The following is a 20445-nucleotide window of genomic DNA, read 5'->3' on the forward strand; positions in this document are numbered from 1 at the left end:
TATTGCATGTGTGATCTGATACCTGTAGGCTTGATCAGTAGACAGATCCTTTACAACATTGTCAATCAGTGAAGTAAGAGGATCTCCAATTGAGAGTTTGGTGAATGAAAGCTCAATTTCAAGTTATGTAGAAGTGTCTAGTATCTTGCCAATGTTACCTGTCCACTTGTTGTTAGATAAGGTCTTCCCATCAAGTGTTGTGATCAAGTGTCTTAAGGGTAAGTCATTGGTGTGGAGAGCACAAACCAACCAGATCAAGCTTACGACCAATCTTGACCTGTACCCCACTACATGGTAACATGCTCCCAGCCAGTTAGCATTTGTATAATCACTGTCAATGGCCTGCAGGCTCTAACCAATGCCCTTCGTCTTCATGACATCTACAAGATCATTCGCAATAATGTCAGCTGTTTTTTCTCTCTTTGAGCCTTTTTCCAGAGTGAAGTAGTAGAGATATATTTCAGCTGGCTCACAGCACACAGAATAATGCTGTTCTGATGCTGGGGAACTGGGGAACTGCTGATGTGAATTGTCTGCTTTCAGCATCACTTTAGTAGTATCTTCATGACCATTAGAGTAGATGCAGTCAGTTTCACCCTTCTGACAAAGATGATCCAATTCCTGATCCAGAGACTACATAACTTTTTATTGGGGTCTCTTGACTTTATTGTGATGAACTCCAAGTCTCTTGTCCTCTCAGTGATCAAGCCAGCATCCATAAAGGTGGTTGTGGTGATAGCAGCTGAGGCACGCAGGCTAACACCCTATCCGATGCTCTGCATAGCAACATTATGTGTTTCTAATGATGTTGTACTCTGCCTTTTTATTAGAAGTGGAAGGTTTACTTGGTTTTCCTAAAGTCAATTCATAACTTCCATCATTTCCATCTTGGACATCAGGTATTTGTTCTTTTATTTTCATCAGCAGAGAAAATTATTTCATTGATGGTATGGAAGCATCCTGTTTACTTCTTTGCTTATATCCAGCAAGGCTTCTTCTCTTGCCTTCTTGCTGCTTCCACTTTTTGACTTGCCTGTTATTTTCCCAAGCAAGAGGATATCCCACTGAGTCCAATTCTTCAGCCTTAATTCTTCCAAGAACTTGGAAAACTGCAGTTTATGTAACAGCAATTGCTGGCTGCTCATTTTGTAATACTGTGAGATTTATGTGAAACAAAACTCAGGAAAGTAGCTATGGCAGGCTGCCATGGGTTTTGGTAGCCTTGGGCCTCCAAGGACAGCTGCAAGTAATTGAAAGATGGCTCTTGGGGAATTGTCAGTCACTGTATAATGAGCCCCAGGTGAGAGGAAGATGGGGCTGATTAACAATAACAAATCTTCAGCCAGAGCAAGTTTGAAGAGGATGTTAGAGAGTCTGGTGGTCTCTGATCAGGATTATTGAACAAAAATATAAAGCTGAATAAAGGGTTGTCCAGTAATGAAATATTATTCTGGAACCAAGAACTGGAAAATTAATGCATTCAGAGAATCAGGAAGCATTTTTGAAGGTTATAAATCCAAGTGTATGAATTTATGGGTAAAGGTTTTCCTTTGAAAATATGTACTTCAATGAGGGATGGATCTACACACGAGGGCGGAAACCACTATAAATAAGCTATAATTTAAATCATTGTAACAAAAGAAAAAACCCCACTATGTAAAATTATATAGAAAAGTTTTGTGCTCTACAGTGTCAACTGGTGTTGCATGCTTATAACACATTTGAAATGCTGTTTTTTGACTAATGTAGCTGAGTCCAGGATGATGGTTCGCTGCTGATAGAATGAGGTCACCCCTCTGAGGTGCATCATGCTCTGCCTTTTGCTGACAGGTGAAAATACACCTACTCGTTCAGGCCTTTCAGGAGGGATAAAGTGCATTAGGTACCGATAGCACCTTCTGTTGCACTGTCCTGATTTCTGATTTTGTTGCTGCGGTTTTATCGCAGATGTTTACTATCAATTGTTCCTTGATGATGTTGATTTTTGTTTATCTTGTTGTTATATTATTGTATTTGTATTTTCCGCCCTGGAAACATTGGGTGAAGAACAGACTATAAATGCTTGCAATAAATAATACGTTAGTTTTGGCCATCCAGTATCTTCAGAATGGCATTTCTACAATTAAACCATTATAACCAGTGAAAATAAACAAGTTCCAAGGCCATGTAACTCTAAACATGATGAAGACATGAACAGCTATTTCAGATAAGTGTTTTGTCGTCATCTACGCAGGCAAAGAGCATTTGCTCAAGATGGCATACACACACACACAACTGGCAAGTCTGCAGCAGGGGAACTATGACATCCCAATTCAGACATAATGAAAAAAAAATCCTGACACTAATTTTGAAATGGCTTTACAGTATTATGGATTATATGAAGACAGGAAAAACATCTTTGAATGGCTAAAGACCACTTGTAGAAAGATGGTTGCACGCATCTGCACTAGCACACGCACAAATAAACATACACTTGCACAAACTATCTTGCTATTTTCAAAATAAATATCCCAGGTATGCACAAAGGCAAGGTGGAGATGCCTACTTTATTGACTGATCTATCTGTAAGTCATAATTTAAGAATGGACAAAATAGACAAGTTGCCTCTTTTTCTTCCCAGAATGAGGCAAAACAAAGACTCCTGCATTCTCTTCCCCATACAAGCAAGAGATATCTTTTTTCTATCTGTTTTTAGCAGCAACTCTTTTAAATAGGTTTTGGATTTTGGTGAATTATGACTCAATACACTGTGGCCCACACAGCTGCTTATGCAGCCAGGTTCTCTCATCAGAAAACATTAATAAACCAAGCTTTGTTCATGTCCCCCAGAAACTCCCATTCCTGACTGACACAGCCTACCAGGACATGCATGGGAATCAGCGGAGAGAGAAAAGGCAGGATCAGATTAATAAAGGCTATGGTGACCTTGCAAGAACCCACATGGCAAGTGAGCGAAGGTCTCAATTTGCCTATTGAGAGAGGACCAAGGGTTTCTTACCCCTGCTGTTTATAAAGAATTATACATGATGGGGCAGGGAGGCTGTGTTTCTAAATGCATTCACTTCAAATAGAATTTTAATATCACTGCACTATGTGATAAAACGGTGAATGCAATGTGCTGTAAACAAAAGCACATAACAAACAAGCTTAGCACTCCAGGATAAATCATCAGTTGAATCAAGTCAAATACTCCTTTGTAGAGCAACAGACCACAACTCTATCAAAGGCTGCTTTAAAGCCCACTACATAGCCATGAGGTCAAATTCTGCCTTTCCATCTACAAGTTTAAACCTCTTTTACTTCAATAGGAATTGTACATGCATGAAGAGGACAAAAGCCCTTTCATTTGTGCATACTAAATGATAGAATGCATGCTGGAAGGATCTTCTCGGTCTCCAAGTTAAAGAGGTAGAAAAACGATGTGTTGAAAACATTTTACAGTTTGGCAATAAGGTGTGCTGACTCTGAAAACAATAACCTGTGCTCAAGCTTAACAAAAACAATACAGTATTAAAGTCACACACAAAAGGAAACATGGAGACAATCAACTGAAACATGTCAGGCACAAAAAGAACAATGTATAGATTTTACCCTGGATCATGTTCTGAACCTAGCCACTAGCCTAAAATTTGGGTTAAGAAACATTTAGCATTGGACAGCAAAGTCAGTTTTACTAACCAGGTCACATAATAGGATTAACACATATATACAGGAGTGCAGGGCTTTCTGGTGCCAAACCATTATGCTTTTGCGAAATGAGTGTGAAATTTTGTGCATGTACTCATGTATACAATAATACCGTTACCCTTCTAACTTTACTATCTGTTAATATAATCAGTTCAAAATTCTATGAATGAAAAAACTGAATAGATCCTTTGGAATGAATGTGAGATCTTTAAATATTACCAAAAGAGGAACAATTGCTGAAGGCTATCTTAAATAAACAAGACTTAAATCAGGAGAATACAAAATGGCAGAACAACACTCCGTGGAAGAAGAATGTCACATTTCAGGATGGTTTTACTTGTTTGCCTAAGGAAGGGGTGGCAAACTTCTTGTCTATTGGAGGAGTTGGAGGATGGATGGTGGCTAACAGATTGAGGCTGAATCCTGACAAGACAGAAGTACTGTTTTGGGGGGACAGGAGGCGGGTGGGTGTGGGGGACTTCCTGGTCCTGAATGGGGTAACTGTGCCCCTGAAGGACCAGGTGCACAGCCTGGGAGTCATTTTGGACTCACAGCTGTCCATGGAGGCACAGGTCAATTCTGTGTCCAGGGCAGCTGTTTATCAGCTCCATCTGGTACGCAGGCTGAGACCCTACCTGCCCGCAGATTGTCTCGCCAGAGTGGTGCATGCTCTGGTTATCTCTTGCTTGGACTACTGAAATGCGCTCTACGTGGGGCTAACTTTGAAGGTGACCCAGAAACTACAACTAATCCAGAATGCGGCAGCTAGATTGGTGACTGGGAGCAGCCGCCAAGGCCATATAACACCAAGTTACAGGGAACCAGGCAGAGGGCCTTCTAGGTAGTGGCACCCGCCCTCTGGAACGCCCTCCCACCAGATATCAAAGAGAAAAATAACTACCAAACTTTTAGAAGACATCTGAAGGCAGCCCTGTTGAGGGAAGCTTTTGATGTTTAATAGGTTATTGTATTTTAGTGTTCTGTTGGAAGCCGCCCAGATTGGCTGGGGAAACCCAGCCAGATGGGCGGGGTATAAATTAATTAATGTATTATTATTATTATTATTATTATTATTATTATTATTATTATTATTATTTGTTGTTGTTGTTGTTGTTGTTGTTGTTGTTGTTGTTGTTTAGTCATTTAGTCATGTCTGACTCTTCGTGACCCCATGGACCAGAGCACACCAGGCACTCCTATCTTCCACTGCCTCCCGCAGTTTGGTCAGACTCATGTTTGTAGCTTCGAGAACACTGTCCAACCATCTCGACCCCTTCTCCTTGTGCCCTCAATCTTTCCCAACATCAGGGTCTTTTCCAGGGAGTCTTCTCTTCTCATGAGGTGGCCAAAGTATTGGAGCCTCAGCTTCACGATCTGTCCTTCCAGTGAGCACTCAGGGTTAATTTCCTTAAGAACGGATGCGTTTGATCTTCTTGCAGTCCATGGGACTCTCAAGAGTCTCCTCCAGCACCATAATTCAAAAGCATCAATTCTTCGGCGATCAGCCTTCTTCTTCTTCTTCTTCTTCTTATTATTATTATTATTAGCCAAATGTAACTGGGCATGGGACCCTAATAGACCCATGAGGTCACTTCCCCAAAGCCACTTTCATCTACACCCAAAAGGTGATGATGGGGCAGCTTCAGCTTGGACGGTAATGATTTTCAATCTGGTTTCAAGTCTGGTTTGGGGTACTCAAACTGCTTGGTGCCCTGTGCTGGGAGAGGAACAGGCAATAAAAATATTGATCCTCTTTGACATCTTGGTGACTTTTGACAGCATTTACCACACTGGGGCTACTGCCAAAGGGTGGTACACAAAACTCTTAAATAAATAAATAAATTTATTCGATAAGTCTTTCTTCCACTTCTTGCTTTTTTGATGACTCATATAATCACATCAATCAAACTGCACAAATCTTGTCATGCATATATTTCCAGGTCACATAGAGAAGCCCCATCCCCAGACACTTCACAACTTATTGCCAAGAGCTTCACTGGTTAAACCAGTTCCCAGTATGCCCAGTAATACTGGTATTCTTACTGCCTTGCAATGCATGTCATGGAAGGCTTAGACCAGTCAATAAGCTACATAAGAAATGTATCATCTCTCCTCAACAATATCAAAACAGCAACAGGAAATTCCTGAGTCCGCTCAGATACCGCAAAGTTCAGTGCCACCTAGGGACATATAATTACACTATTTACTGAGTATATCCCTAAACTATTACTATATAATTGGTTCTATATGTAAGCACCAGTTAGGCGCAATCACTAACTCAAATACTAAATGACAAGCAAGTTGTTACCCACATATATTCATGTAAAATTCTTACATCAACTAGTTTGTTACAACAGCTTTCTGTCTACAACTACTACTACTTTAATGAAGTCTCCCATAACTCCAACACTAATTCTACTGTATAAAGTGAAAATATGTAGTTTGTTACGTTATAGTGTGCATTTTCTAATACTATTGTGGCTAACAGCTTCAACAACAAAAGTTGTGAGGTTGAAAGCAACTTCACAAATAGTCTTTAAAGCAATTCTTAATACTTTGAGGGTTTTTACAATCAAGCGGTTATAAAATTCTGGTGCACAGCCCACCGATTCAAAACTGAAACAAAATAAACAAAAGGATTCAAGCAAAACATACCATGCAGTAAAGATTAGTGTGAAAATGTTTGTAAAATTCTTAATTCTAGAGCAATAATTGTGTTCTAGCAAAAACAGCAAAGAGTTTTATGGTGTCTTAAAGACTAACAGCTTTATTGGGGTATAAGCTTTCATGGGCAAAAACCCACTTCATCATAATGTGTTATCCTTATCTACAGAAAAAAGTCAGTCACAGGTATTCTTTTTCTCAGTTAATACAAATATGGAGTTCATCACTGGAGTAATTCCCACCAGTGCCTTTATTTTTATTATTTGATAAAATAGCTGCTAATACTTGGGGGGGGGGGTAGAACAACACTCAGTTGCAGCCAGTCATGTGTAGCAGAAAATTTTCCAATGCTTTATTTTTCCAAGGTAAATTCTCCATTTTTGAAGTTCCTCAGTAACAATGAATGGGTACGAATTGCAAATAAATATTATGCAATACGGTTAGTTACAAAGTAGTTAGCTTTGTTTACGAAATACAGTACAAATAAAACAAACATGCTGAAGTAAATAACCTTCTAGGGTCTCCGAACTTTTTCCAGTGAAAACTGAAAATCTACAATACAAATTACTATATGCAAATTTACTTAGGAAAATTTTCTAATTCAAAATTATGGACTCAACTAAAAATTGCAATGATTACTAACAATGCGATCCTGACCTATGGTATCACAAACACCATTTAGACATAAATCTTGAGCCCTAACATTTTCTGTACTGGAGAACTACAAAGACACCACAGAACAAAACCTCCTAGCAGACCTCGCAAACAATAAATATTGCATCTTTTACTAAAGTGGCACCTCCTAGATTTTAAATTATGAAGCCACAACACTGGAAATGTGTTTTCTTGTAGAGAAGTAACTCAGTCATCAGACTCTCATCAATGCTGAAGATTGTATGCTCACTGCTTTTCATGAAGGTTGTTTAATAAAGAAATAAAGAAATAATTCATACTGTTTTGTCAAAACTGGACAGAATAACAGCTCCTGCAGGAGAAATATCCAGCTTTCAACTCGGACATGCCACAAATACTTTGCCACCTGATTCTAATACCACATTTTCCACCTACTAGATTATCTGAAGGCATTTTCAGTAGGGCTGTGTCATTTCTATGTTTAGAACATGATCTTACAGACCACAGGCATCTAGCAGACTATGAGTATCAAATAATTATTTAGCAGCAGCAGCAGTGGTAATAGCAGCACTATAGTCATTTTGACCCTATATAACAAAATGGATCATTCGCCGTGCAGTAACCTTTCCTTAAGGTTCGCCGAGTATATCATGACGACACAAATGAGACCCAGACCTATATAGCTCAAGTAAGGGTGGACCCATAATGCACAAGGCCCATGTATTTTTCTGAGTCAACCAAATGTTTCTGGGTGGATAATGAATTTTGGAGGATATAAATTAGGGGGAATAAATTTCAGATGGCTTTTCCTAGATGATTTGGGAGTGATGGAGAAGTGTTAGTCAAATGGAATTAAGAGTTATTTGGAGCAGGACCTGTGAGGAAATTAGTTTTGGGTAAACGAATTAAAAGATGAACGGATTTCAGGTGAACTAGAGTGGGATGCAAATGAACTTACTCTGAATTAACTGAATATATAGAGGTTATCCTGATCGAAAATTAGTGAGCTTGCCTTTTGTAACATTTAAATTATACATTTGCATAAACAGATATAACTTGGCATATGCAGATATTATGCAGATTTGTGTCTACGGGTCTGTGCCCTGTATCTTTCAAGAAACTAGCAATATCCTGGGACCATTTAGATATCTTAACCACATATAGCAGAATTAGATCCACAACATCTGGAACTATGGAAAAGTGAGGTAATATGTGACCATAAAACTGGTTTAATTACAGGTAGATGATTCACCAGATTTATTGTGTCTGCCAAGAGTAACACCAGATTCTCCAAGAAGCAAGGCCTTTTACATTAGAAAAGGACTCTCCCCCCTCCCCTTTAAATAGTGACTGTCCTATTGAAGAAAGACTGCATTGTGGTCAATTGTATATCTTACCCTGCATTTCTTAACAGACTTTGGTGACAACTAAGTTTAATAAGAATTAATATATTTTACCTCTTTGTTTCCTCTCTGGACTATGTTTAAGAGGCCATTTTGATCCACCTGCAGCCACTGAAATCCTCAGCAGATCTGGTTGCCCATTTCTGTAGGAAGCTAAAACTGACCAATGAAGTGAAAGTAAAAGAAAAATATAGAACTTAGAAAAATGTAGTTAGCTTGTGGCGTCTAGAATGAATTCTAAATTATGTCTGCCTGCCTGCCTGCCTGCAAATGATCAGACACATGTGTCATTGCACATAACTCCTGTGTCCTTTGGTTACAGCACTGATACATATTCCATTTTTCCCCTTAGCTCCCTTTTCAGTCATTCCCTTCTAACATCTGCATGCCAGAACGTATGCACATTGCATGACTGAATCACATCTTTAAGAAATGTTTCTAGTTAGCCCACAGCATTTATTCAAGAAGTACTCATCATATGCTTAGGACCCCTTCAGTGTGTTTGTGTGTGCGCACACACAGCAAAAACACTGCCATGTAAGCTGCTTGACAGTGGAATGGTCTCCTTCAGGAGGTTGTGGTCTCTCCTTCCTTGGAGGTTTTTAAGCAGAGGTAGGATGGCCATCTGTCATGGATGCTGTAGCTGAGATTCCTGCAATACAGAGGGTTGGACTTGATGACCCTTGGGGTCCCTTCCAACTATTCTATGATTCTATGAAGAAAATGTTATATACTATGGTATGTTTACACCTGGCAACCTATACATAGATTTTCATTAGATATGCTTTCCACAGAGGAAGTGCCCTCTTAATAGTACACCCCTAAACATGACTACTCAGAAGTAAATGACTTTTTGTTAAAAGGGGCTCACTCCCAGATAAGTACGTGTAATATTGCACACTGGAACCCGCAGTGAACAGTAATGAATGTATCTCATTTATTTCAGTGTTGAGTACATATATTTGAGTGAAGGACTGCAGTCACTGCACCTAGACCTTCAGTCCTGCCACTGCTATAAACTCTATTTAAACAGGCTTGGACAAATGCAGAATTATGATAATATACTCTACTCAAGTAACTATATATCTGATTATATTCAGGCAAATTGCATGCACATTCAGTATATGTTTGAAATCTTAGCTTGTAAATGTCTTGTAGGCTTTTTTAAGTCCTATTTTTTTCTTCCTCTGACATTTACAGCAATGATCCATTGCAGTTCCTCACAAATATGTGAAAGTGTGTGACATAATTGTCATCAAATCAATCAAAGGAACTTCTCATACTTCAATTGCAATAATGAAAGGAACTGTTCTCTAATGTATCAGGGTTTGGCACAAAACGAGGAAAGATTTTTTCATCTGGAATCATTTTCACACTGCTTATTATATAATTATTGATATTAATATAACTAGCCTTCTACAAAATAAGATTGCATCCCCATAATTCCAAAAAAATGATGCCACTTGATAATGACACAACTTGGTTATTGATATTTTGAATGATTTACAAATGCTGAAGACATGGATTGGTTTGGATTTAATATCAAACTATGGTTTGGCGCTCTTGCAATCCTGGTTTGTCTGGTTTGGAAATACTTCTTCATATGGTGTAGAATGAAAACAGAATGCAGAACACTCATTAGGTAACAAAAGCATAAACATGAGTACTCATGAGGAACTCAGAGGAAGAGAGATAGGGTAGAAAAAGATACGTATTCCCCGCCCCAAAGTTAGAAGATCCTTCAAAAGCTTGGACCATTTCCACTAAACATTAGGTATTAAATGCTGAACCAATTCAAGACTACCTTTGCCTGGAGGGTACCAGTAGATTGAGAGGCCTTTAGAGCAAATGTGGGAAATGTGTAGCTAAACTACAAATCACATCACCTCTGGCCCTGGGGTGGGAATAGGCAATAAAGATACAGTTTGATTCCACGTAGCCAGAGTTAGAGTCCTGGCTGCCAAGGACCACACCTGTGTCCTAGGTTTTTCTTGCAGCTTTAAAGTATGCTGAGAAGCTTTCTGCTGCCTTGTGAAAGAAGAACAAGGGTGAGGGGGGTATCTGTCATGGGTAGAGACCATTACCAACCCTTTAGCATTTCTCCCACCCCGATTTCTCAACTTCTGTATTAAGAAGCATGGAAGGGAGGTTACAAGTAGGTTGATAATTACAGATTTTCTGTGTAGCAGACCCAGATTTGTCAAATAAAAAGGGTTTCTTTGACTACGTTCAAAGAAAGAGGAAGAAGCAAGCAAGCAATAGGTCCCTTGAGTGAAGAAGATGGAGAAATGCTATTGGGTGACAGAAAGAAGGTGGAGCTGCCTCTCTCTTCACCCAAAATGAAATGATAATGGTAATGATTATGTTATTTGTCCCAGACACTCTGGGAGGCTTACAACAAATTATAAAAGTACAGAAAACATCAAACATTAAAAATTCCCTATACAGGGCTGCTTTCAGATGTTTTCTAGAAGTCAGATACAGTGGTACCTCAGGTTACATACACTTCACGTTACAGACTCCACTAACCCAGAAATAGTGCTTCAGGTTAAGAACTTTGCTTCACGATGAGAACAGAAATCGTGCTCCAGCAGCGCAGTGGCAGCAGGAGGCCCCATTAGCTAAAGTGGTGCTTCAGGATAAGAACAGTTTCAAGTTAAGTATGGACCTCCGGAATGAATTAAGTACTTAACCTGAGGTACCACTGTAGTTGTTTATTTCCACAGAGTGGGCAAAACTACCGAGAAGGTCCTCTGCCTGGTTCTCTGTAATCTCACTTTTCACAATGAGGGAACTGCCAGAAAGCCCCCGGAGCTGGATCTCAATGTTCAGGCTGAATGATGGGGGATGGGGATGCTCCTTCAGGTATACAGGGCCGAAGCCCTTTGGGGCTTTAAAAGTCAGCAGCAACACTTTGGATTGTGCTCAGAAATGTGCTGGGAGTAATGGATTTTTTAGCTGAGATTCCTGCACTGCAGAGGATTGGACTAAATGACTCTCCAAGTCCCCTCCAACTATTAATTCTATGTTTCTATGAAATCTCTTTTTGTTGACTGATAATAGGCAACAGTGAAGCTAGAAGATACAACACTGTTAAATTATAACAAATAAGACAAACTGAAACCACAACAGCAATATCCTATTTTGAAGTTACAGTATGCTCATAATGTATCTCTTAGTAAGCAGGTTTGCCAAAACGAAATTGAGAAATAGGGGCTGGAATAGTACTCAGGAAACAAACCAAAACGGCAAGCCACAAATTTTCACATCTTAAATATGCATAACTCTAGATCATAAATCTCAACACACTTTGAGCCATAAATGCACTTCAGCAAAGGGCCGGAAGAGATACTAGAACAACTACTGAAACATGTGTAAAGATTAAGCACCAATTGCACCATCAGTTCTACTTCCTAGGAAATAACACTAAATAAAATGAAATCCTAATGTGATTAATACCAATAATAAATAAAGGGGTTTTTTGTAAATAATATAAACAAAAGTAAAGGTAAAGGTACCCCTGACCGTTAGGTCCAGTCGCGGACGACTCTGGGGTTGCGCACTCATCTCGCTCTATAGGCCGAGGGAGCTGGCGTTTGTCCACAGACAGCTTCTGGGTCATGTGGCCAGCATGACTAAGCCGCTTCTGGCGAACCAGAGCAATGCATGGAAATGCCGTTTACCTTCCCACCAGAGCAGTACCTATTTATCTACTTGCACTTGACGTGCTTTCGAACTACTAGGTGGGCAGGAGCTGGGGCTGAACAACGGAAGCTCAACCTGTCGCGGGGATTCGAACTGCCCACCTTCCAATCAGCAAGCCCTAGGCTCTGTGGTTTGGACCGCAGCGCCACCCGCGTCCCTGAAATAATATAAATAGCTTTCAATAAAAGAGCCAAATGGTTCTCAGGAAACAGTTAAAACACTAGAAAGCCAATCATTTCAACAGAAATTACACAGGATACAATCCATTCACCCTTTGCATTTACCCCATCACTTTTCATGCATGGGGATTTCTTGCCACTGACCCATCCCCTCTCAGCAGCCCTTCTGTGGCCAAAAACTGGACTCACAGGACATTTATACATGCTCAATAGCATATGTTCAATGGACCTCAATGGACACATGCTCAATGGACCTTTCCATAACCCTCTGTTCGCCTTAAGTACCATCGCAGCAAAACACAGCTGGAACTCACAGTGGAAATGCCTTTGTAGGTTTAAATGGCTTGCAGAATATAGTCTATTTAACTCCATTCATCCATGTACCAGTAAAGCCTTATGTCAAAAAGTGTACAAAAGTGCAATAGCTAGATTCCCCCATTCTTTTCAAGATTCCAGCACTCAAAGAGTTTCAGTCTTCCATAGCTCAGATCTCAAACAAACTTCCTTAAAAAGAACTTAAAATGTTAGTTAATCTGTTGACATTGCTAAAAGTAGATCTGGACATAAATTAAGTCATAGCTGGAAATATGAAACACGGGCTAAAATTCAAAAGACCTGAGTTATTCCAGCAGCAGATGATGAATCCACTTTTTTGACTCGAATCTAGGCTCAGAAGGGCTAGCTGGCTGTAGAAAGTGCTCAAATATCACACCCATAGGCAACACAGTAACTTTTTAGATAGCAGATAGCACATGGGACCAGAGAGTTCTGCTTCCAAGCCCTAGCACAGGCTGTTGCATGGTCTTGGATACATCACTTCTCAGCCTTAATTTCCAATCTGTAAAAAAAAATACGTGAATAAAGCCTTGCAATTTGCTAGTGGCGGGGAGCACTTTCCCTAGTGAGTAGGACGGACGAAACTTGAAATGAAGTGACACACCGTGTATGCTGCAACGGTTCTTTATCATCCCTTCTGAGTTTGCAAAATCTCAGAAAACAAAACACAAGTTTTTCAGCTATTTTTAATGAAATTAACCAAAATCTACACTTTCTACATTTATGCGATTTCCAACATTTAACCGATTTCCGCCCAGACGCTGTTTAAAGAGGTCATATGGCAACCCTATATAGTGCCATTGGAAAAGGTATACTCTGCTGAATTCCAGCATCATACTGTACTTTGGACAGAGAAAAAAGACTGCCAGAATCCCAGACCGCAACACAGTTTTGTTGCATTTTACAAAGTTCATGATATCAGACAGAATGCCATTAAGGTCAATGTAGATATTATATATAAGCACCATATATGTATGCCAAAGAGTATCATCTCTGTTTGAAGCCAACAGCGCTTCAGAATCTCTTTCCTTTATGGTCAGCAACCCATAAAATCTCCACTTCAACAGCCAGCTGTCCAACAAGTCCGCTCTCCCATTCAGACAGAACAAACCTGAATGAAAGAAACACAGTACTTACCAAGCCACCACAAATGCTGAAGATTGCTGTGTGCATTTCCTGTGCATTAACATGCCCACGGTAGAAGCAGTGGCGCAAATCTGAGGGGGGCTGCCTTTCAGTGGCCCCCACATGTACTTCAATATAGTGAGGAGCGATGAAGCTGGTATCAGCACTCAGATTCAGCTGGAAAACCTGTCCATAGGCACTGAGGCGGTAGTGAGTCCTGAAAGGGATGGGTTCCACACCTGTCTCCATGCTCCTTTTCCTCCTTTTGAAGTGGTGAGTATGAGGAAAAGTTTCTCCAAATTCATTCACCCGCGTGGGTGTCACTATTTCATAAGACGGCAGATGTTTCACCAAAGTCTCTGCAACAAAGCAGCAAAGGTACACACTTTGAATATGGTGCAGATTCCTGATACAGGCATGGGCTCCATCACAGGCTACTGCCTACCAGAAGAGACAAGGCTAGACTTCCTATTCTTTGGGGAAACCAGTGCAATACAATCTGCCATTTTGAAAGCAGAGAGGTTGAGCAAATAATCTGCACATGCACCAACTCCAGATAGGATTGGGGCAAAAGCCCTGGTCAAGCACTTTGGCAATCCATTGCCAGTCAGTGTAGACTAGGCATGACCAAACTTGGCCCTCCAGCTGTTTTGGTACTACAATTCCTATCATCCCTGACCACTGGTCCTGTTAGCTAGGGATGATGGGAGTTGTAGTCCCAAAACAGCTGGAGGGCCAAGTTTGGCCATGCCTGGTGCAGACAGCAATAAGCTAAGTCGGCCCAATTCTATGACTCAATCTTTCGGTCGTAATGGTTTGAAAGAGATGTAGAAACTAACAATGGTGCAATACATGCATCATCAATATACAAAGGGCAAAAACAATGGCTTTTGCTTCACTCATACCTGACCTTCCTAACAATACAATACAGGCTATTTTCTGGCTATGCTCCTACGCACCATTTTAAAACTTGAATAATGATGATGTTAAGTCACCAGATGAATAAAACCAGTCCAAAATCCCAGGGCTCTTTCTAGCATTCATTGGGTGCTAATTGATTAAAATTTGCTCAGAGTACACATACTAAAAATTAACGAGCCTAAGTTAATCATGCTAATCCAGTGGGCTGACCCTGAGTAAAACTTAGCTGAGTTAACACTGAAAGTCTGGCATATTCCAAAACACATCCTATGATATGAAACTGAGAAAATGTTATTTCCTCAGGAGCTTATAAATTAATCCCGACGTCCATGCAAGAATAACAGAAGGCCAGCGGAAACAGGCACTGCTCCTCTTTGCCCACTGAATAACTAACTCCAAACACAACCCAGGACAAATGTTTTTCTTATGGGTGCCTGAAATGTTATTTGCTCTGGCCTATCTGCCACAGTGTAACCATGTACGAGGACGGGGAGAAAAAAGCCTTCCACGCCTATCTGCCACAGTGTAACCATGTACGAGGACGGGGAGAAAAAAGCCTTCCAGGCGGGAATGCACCTGAAAAAGACCAGCGCCCAGTCCCAGCCGCGAACCCCGGGCTCTGCCTTCGCCTCAGCGCGCGCCTGGCGCTCTTCCCGCACGTGCGAGGCTCCTTGCGCACGCGCGCTCGCCTCACGCCACCGTCCCTCCTCTTTCGCCAGCGCAGCGCCAAAGCCTCGGGTTCCTAGAAAGCGGCTGCTGGCGGAGAGGGGCGTGAGGCGAGTGGCCGGGGCTTTTCGCGCGGGTGCCCGAGCCCGGGCGGGCGCGCTCTTCGAACCGGCCGGCTCTTTTACCTTGCTTGGGGTGCAGGCGGGCTTCCCACGTCCTGGCGGCGAGCAGGGCGGCGAGGTACAGCAGCCGCGCCAACCCCTCCGGACCCCGCATGGTTCCGCCTGCCTCAAACGCCTCCGGCGCCGCTCCTTGCTGCCTCAGCGGCGGCCGCGGCAGCTACTGCAGCCGCTCGCCGGCTGGGCCGACCTCGGACGGCGCGGCTCCCTCATGTTCCCGCGGCGCCCGCCCTGCGCCCGTAGCCGCCGCGTCTCCTCTTCCTCCGCCGCCGCCTCTTCCTCTCCGCCCCGGCGTCCCCGCTCGCCTGGGACTTCTTCGCGAAAGGCAACGCTGCCGGCTCGGCGCGCCCTGCTGCTGCCGCTGCCTCTTGCTGCCGCTGCCGCCGCCTCCCCTCCACGTTCGCTCCCTCCAGAGCTGCTGCTGCTGCTGCCGCTGCCGCCTCGCTCTTTCCTGCCGCGCAAGGAGGGAAGGGTGCCAGCTTCGCGGACTCTCCGGCCACCCCGGGACCCCCGACATCAAAGACTCTGCCCGCCCCCTTGGGGCAGGGACCTGACCAGCGATTGGAGGAGTCGCGGCGGCGGCGGCGGCGGCGCTACCGACTCGCTCGCGCTCAGCTCGCTCTCGCACACGGAGCGGGCTGGAGGTTGCGCGGCTGGCCTGCCAGAGGCGGGTGGCGGAAAGGAACCGGCCCTGTAAGCAAGGCGTGCGGTTCTTTATTCCTGCTTATAGGGAGCCTCAGGACAATAGAAAGGGGACCCGTTGCAAAAATCCACCTAAAAAGTTCTGGAAAAGAAAGCACGAGAAATCGAATCCCAGTTGGGTTCTAGGGTTGCCATATTTCGAAAAAAATCAGGGCACCCCGAAAGTTTTTACGAAGACCCCAAAATTGTTGAACGCTTTTTTAAAAAAAGGAAACCACGGACATTGCTGAGCGTTTTAAAAGGGAAAGGCGCGGAAAAAAACATGATTTTTGATTGACTTTCCTGAACTCCAGGACAAAGCACCACTTTTGGGAAGTTCCCTCCCAAATGTCAATTCCGCCTTTGAAATCCCAGTAGTGTCCAGACGTATGGCAGTCCTAAACCCATAGAAGGCAGCCAGAACAAACCCCCAAAGTAAGGCAGTAAGTCTCACTGGACTGGGCAAAGATGCTTAGGGAGGAGAGGGGGCTGCACTCTAGGTTGATGCTTGTCTGCTACTGGATTTTTTATTTAAAAAAAAAACACAAGGTGCTGGGGCCTGGATTCAGTGGTATCCTGTTATCTGTAAGTTCTGTGGCATTGGCTCAGAAGCCACAGCCATCCTTCCAAGAGTCTGCGAGGCAGAGTTGTGGGAAGCAGTTTTGTAGCCCACACAAAGAGGATGCAGTGCCATCTTCTGCCTTTTATCTAATTGGCTCTTGTTTCTTTTTAATGCCTCAAACTGATAGTCCTCAAAATATTGCACACCTCCAAGAGGAAGTATGGTGTCAGTTATCTTGGGATGGGATAGGATACTTTGGGCTGAATCCAGGTTTCCCCCCCCCCAACAAATTATCACCACTGTGATGATGCCACCAAAGCTTGTATACAGTGGTACCTTGGGTTACTTTTCACTTCAGGTTACAGACTCCATTAACCCAGAAATAGTACCTCGGGTTAAGAACTTTGCTTCAGGATGAGAACAGAAATCGTGCTCTGGTGGCGCGGCGGCAGCAGGAGGCCCCATTAGCTAAAGTGGTGCTTCAGGTTAAGAACAGTTTCAGGTTAAGAACAGACCTCCGAAACGAATTAAGTACTTAACCCGAGGTACTACTGTACCTTTGGGGGGGGAATAAACACCTGCAATAACTTCTTCATTTAAAAGCAGTGTCAGTTAAGGCTGACAATACACAGTGCTTCCTGCCAGTACTGTAATTAAGAATAAATAATCGTAAAATTGTAGAGTTGGGGACTCTGAGAGTCATCTAGTCCAACCCCCTGCAGTGTAGGAATCTCAACTAAAGCATCCATGAAGATGGTCATCCAACCTCTGCTTAAAAATCTCCTAGGAAGGGGAGTCCACAACCTCCCACAGGAGTCCATTCCACTCTTGAACAGCTGTCACTGTCGGAAAGTTCTTCCTGGTGTTTGGTCGGCATCTCCTTTCTTGTATCTTGAATCCATTGGACTGAGTCCTACCCTCCAGAGCAGGAGAAAACAGCTTGCTCCATCTTCCATGTTTCAGCCCTTTCAATATTTGAAGATGGCTATCATATATTGCAAATTAGTGATGCTTGTTCAGTGGAGTTTTATGGAAGAATGTTCTGAAATGAGGACTTTCAACTATAACCTATTGCTGCCAGGTAGAAGGGACAAGTTTTTAACTGATACCCTAAAATAAATGATATTTGATGAAAGTGTTATGTTCAGTGATGCACAGCTGTTAGAATATAATCTTTGGGTTGTCCATGATTTTCATATCCCACCTTTTACCAATTAAGAATTAACCTAAGGCAAGTAACTATGCACACAATGTGGATTAATATTCTCAAACCTTTAACATTAAACCATTGACACTTTTTCTTATAGTGCTCCAAAAAAGTTTTTGTCAGATGGTTCAGACTATTGGACTAGGTAAGGGATGGAGGACCCTTTGGTCTGTGGGCCTAGTTTGGTTGCTAGGTCTCTCAATCTGTTTCCCAGCATTTGCCATGGACTGGGATAAGGATGAAATCTGTGCCTACCCAGTTCAACAGTGTTGATCTGCTGAAGGGCAGGGATGGTCTGACTTTCATCTCCATCGTGGTATGCTGGATGGAGAAGTTTTAACCTCCATACCTCACACACAACAATTGGGAAGACAACCCCCCCCCCATATTTACGTGAATCATCTGATGAGTGATGAATGATGGTTCATCCCCATTGTGGCACACTGAACAGGAAGGGTAAAACCTCTCCAGTGCACCACAATGGGGATCAAAACTGGACTTTCAAGGGATCCACGCCAGTCAGCTGAGGAGCAGGGAGCTTCACTTTTCATTCCTATCCCAGCGCATGGCCTCCCTGCCCACCTTGTGTTAGGGATTAATACCAGGTCTTTCCCACTAGATGATCCTCCCAGGGAGGAGAAATTACAGATGTGGTGCAGCTACCAAGGAGGCTCTGCTCCACAAGAGTGCCAGCCTGTCTTCCAGCTTTATTCTTCAACAGCAGGGATGAGAATATGCAACACAGTTAAGGGAAGGAGAATTTAGACTTATTACAGTACTATCTTTCTCCATAGATCAATAAATAATTTTTTTCTTTCTTTTTACAAAATCCATTCCCCATTCGTTCATTGTAGGAGGGAATGAGAAATCCATTGCTCTGTAATTATTCTAGCGAGAAGTAAAATACAAAAACATTCATAGCTTTGACTATGTAGAAATTGATTGCTACTATAAACAAAGTTAGTCTGATGAAATCCATAGAAATATGCCAAGTTACACATCCTGGAACCATAACTTCTGGTGAGGAAACGTTTTCCGTTTCTTCAAATCTGCATGCATATTGTTGTTGCTAACAAAGAATTGCCTTTGAGAAAATAGTTCCAGCGGCAGTGAAATGAATCCATCCACTTACATTGTCTACTAGAAATGTATGGAATGATGTGCCTATGCCAGTTCCTTCAAAAGCCTGTATATCAAAAAACAAAATCTGTGCTTATTCATACTTTCTCCTTTCAGTCAAAATTGCAGTGATTTTTAGACCTTTTCAGTGGTGATGTATGCTGAAATGAATGTCCTGGAGATTCCCACTTAAAATTCCCCTGCATCTTACAAAGACACCATTGTATCCTAGTACTCAGTCCTTTAGCCCTAGTAGCTTTGGGGGGGGGAGTTCTCTGAAGGGGGAAAGAAATATTCCCAGCCTGACACATTGTAGGTACATCTACCCATACTTACCATTTTACCAGGAAAAAACTGTTGGATTGATAAAAAGCAGTACCTACTTTTCTTTGGCTCCGTCAACATTTCTCTGGCTTTTTGGAGTAAACCACCATAGTTTCTTCCAGATTTATATCCCCCTTTTTGAAAACACTGGTTCATAGTTATCCCACAATGTGTTGCTATGATTAGAGACGAAAGTAGGGAAGAACTCACTCTGTGCAAGCAGAGAAGTAATAAACCTGCTTCCTGCTTCTGTCCACGCTGCAAGTTGAATTACAGTCAGAATAACCAGCGCTTGATGTTTGGTAATTGAGTCAAACTGTAACTGAATTTGAAGGCGTTACCACTGGGGAAATACAGGTTATAGGAGCAATTCAAGTAGAGGTTGCACTTCTAAAACAAGTAAAGAAAAAGTGTGCATAAACCTCACCTTAAAAAAAATGCATACTCTTTGTAAGTCTTAAAATATATGACTTCAAATTTCATGTGAATGAAGGGGCAGGTTATAAATTCTAAAGAGAGACAGGTGTTGAGTCTGGCATTCCAGTATGATAGATGCAAAACTGTTGCCAACCCATTCTACAAAAACTCAAGAAATCTTTTAACATTCTATTTTTTTTATCACCCTTTTAGTTTATTGGGGATGTTAACCTTTTAAGCCAGCCTTCTTTTATTAAAATTTTAAAAAACAAATATAGGCAGTTTGTTATACAGTGATACGTTTCAGGTTACATACGCTTCAGGTTACAGACTCCGCTAACCCAGAAATAGTGCTTCAGGTTAAGAACTTTGCTTCAGGATGAGAACAGAAATCGTGCTCTGGCGGCGTGGCAGCAGCAGGAGGCCCCATTAGCTAAAGTGGTGCTTCAGGTTAAGAACAGTTTCAGGTTAAGTACGGACCTCTGGAACAAATTAAGTACTTAACCCGAGGTACCACTGTAGTGATATTAGGACTATTAAAATGCACTGTCCTTTATTAGGTTCACAAATTGCACAAAAAGAAATTGGTTTAACGAACAGGTGCATGTTCCTCATTAAAAAAAAAAATACAGAAAAG

The 20445-nt window shown here is 42.1% G+C and overlaps 1 protein-coding gene across 3 annotated transcripts in view; it reads right to left on the reverse strand.

Moving 5' to 3' along the window:
• Window positions 1-16086, reverse strand: part of ADAMTS20 (ADAM metallopeptidase with thrombospondin type 1 motif 20) — an 81642-nt gene extending 65556 nt beyond the window's left edge. For 2 of the 3 annotated variants that reach the window (XM_053404741.1, XM_053404742.1), the window contains exons 1-2: window positions 15505-16086; window positions 13745-14091 (exon numbers count right to left, since the gene is read on the reverse strand). In XM_053404741.1, coding sequence (XP_053260716.1) covers window positions 13745-14091; window positions 15505-15595 — 438 coding nt within the window. In that variant the 5' untranslated portion in view covers window positions 15596-16086. Of the gene's footprint in view, window positions 1-8441; window positions 8547-13744; window positions 14092-15504 lie in introns of those variants that run through there. The other variant, XM_053404743.1, reaches the window with a different exon arrangement.
• Window positions 16087-20445: the final 4359 nt, after the last annotated feature.

Source organism: Podarcis raffonei, chromosome 10 (genome assembly GCF_027172205.1).
Source record: "Podarcis raffonei isolate rPodRaf1 chromosome 10, rPodRaf1.pri, whole genome shotgun sequence".
In the NCBI taxonomy this organism is placed as follows: Eukaryota; Metazoa; Chordata; class Lepidosauria; order Squamata; family Lacertidae; genus Podarcis; species Podarcis raffonei.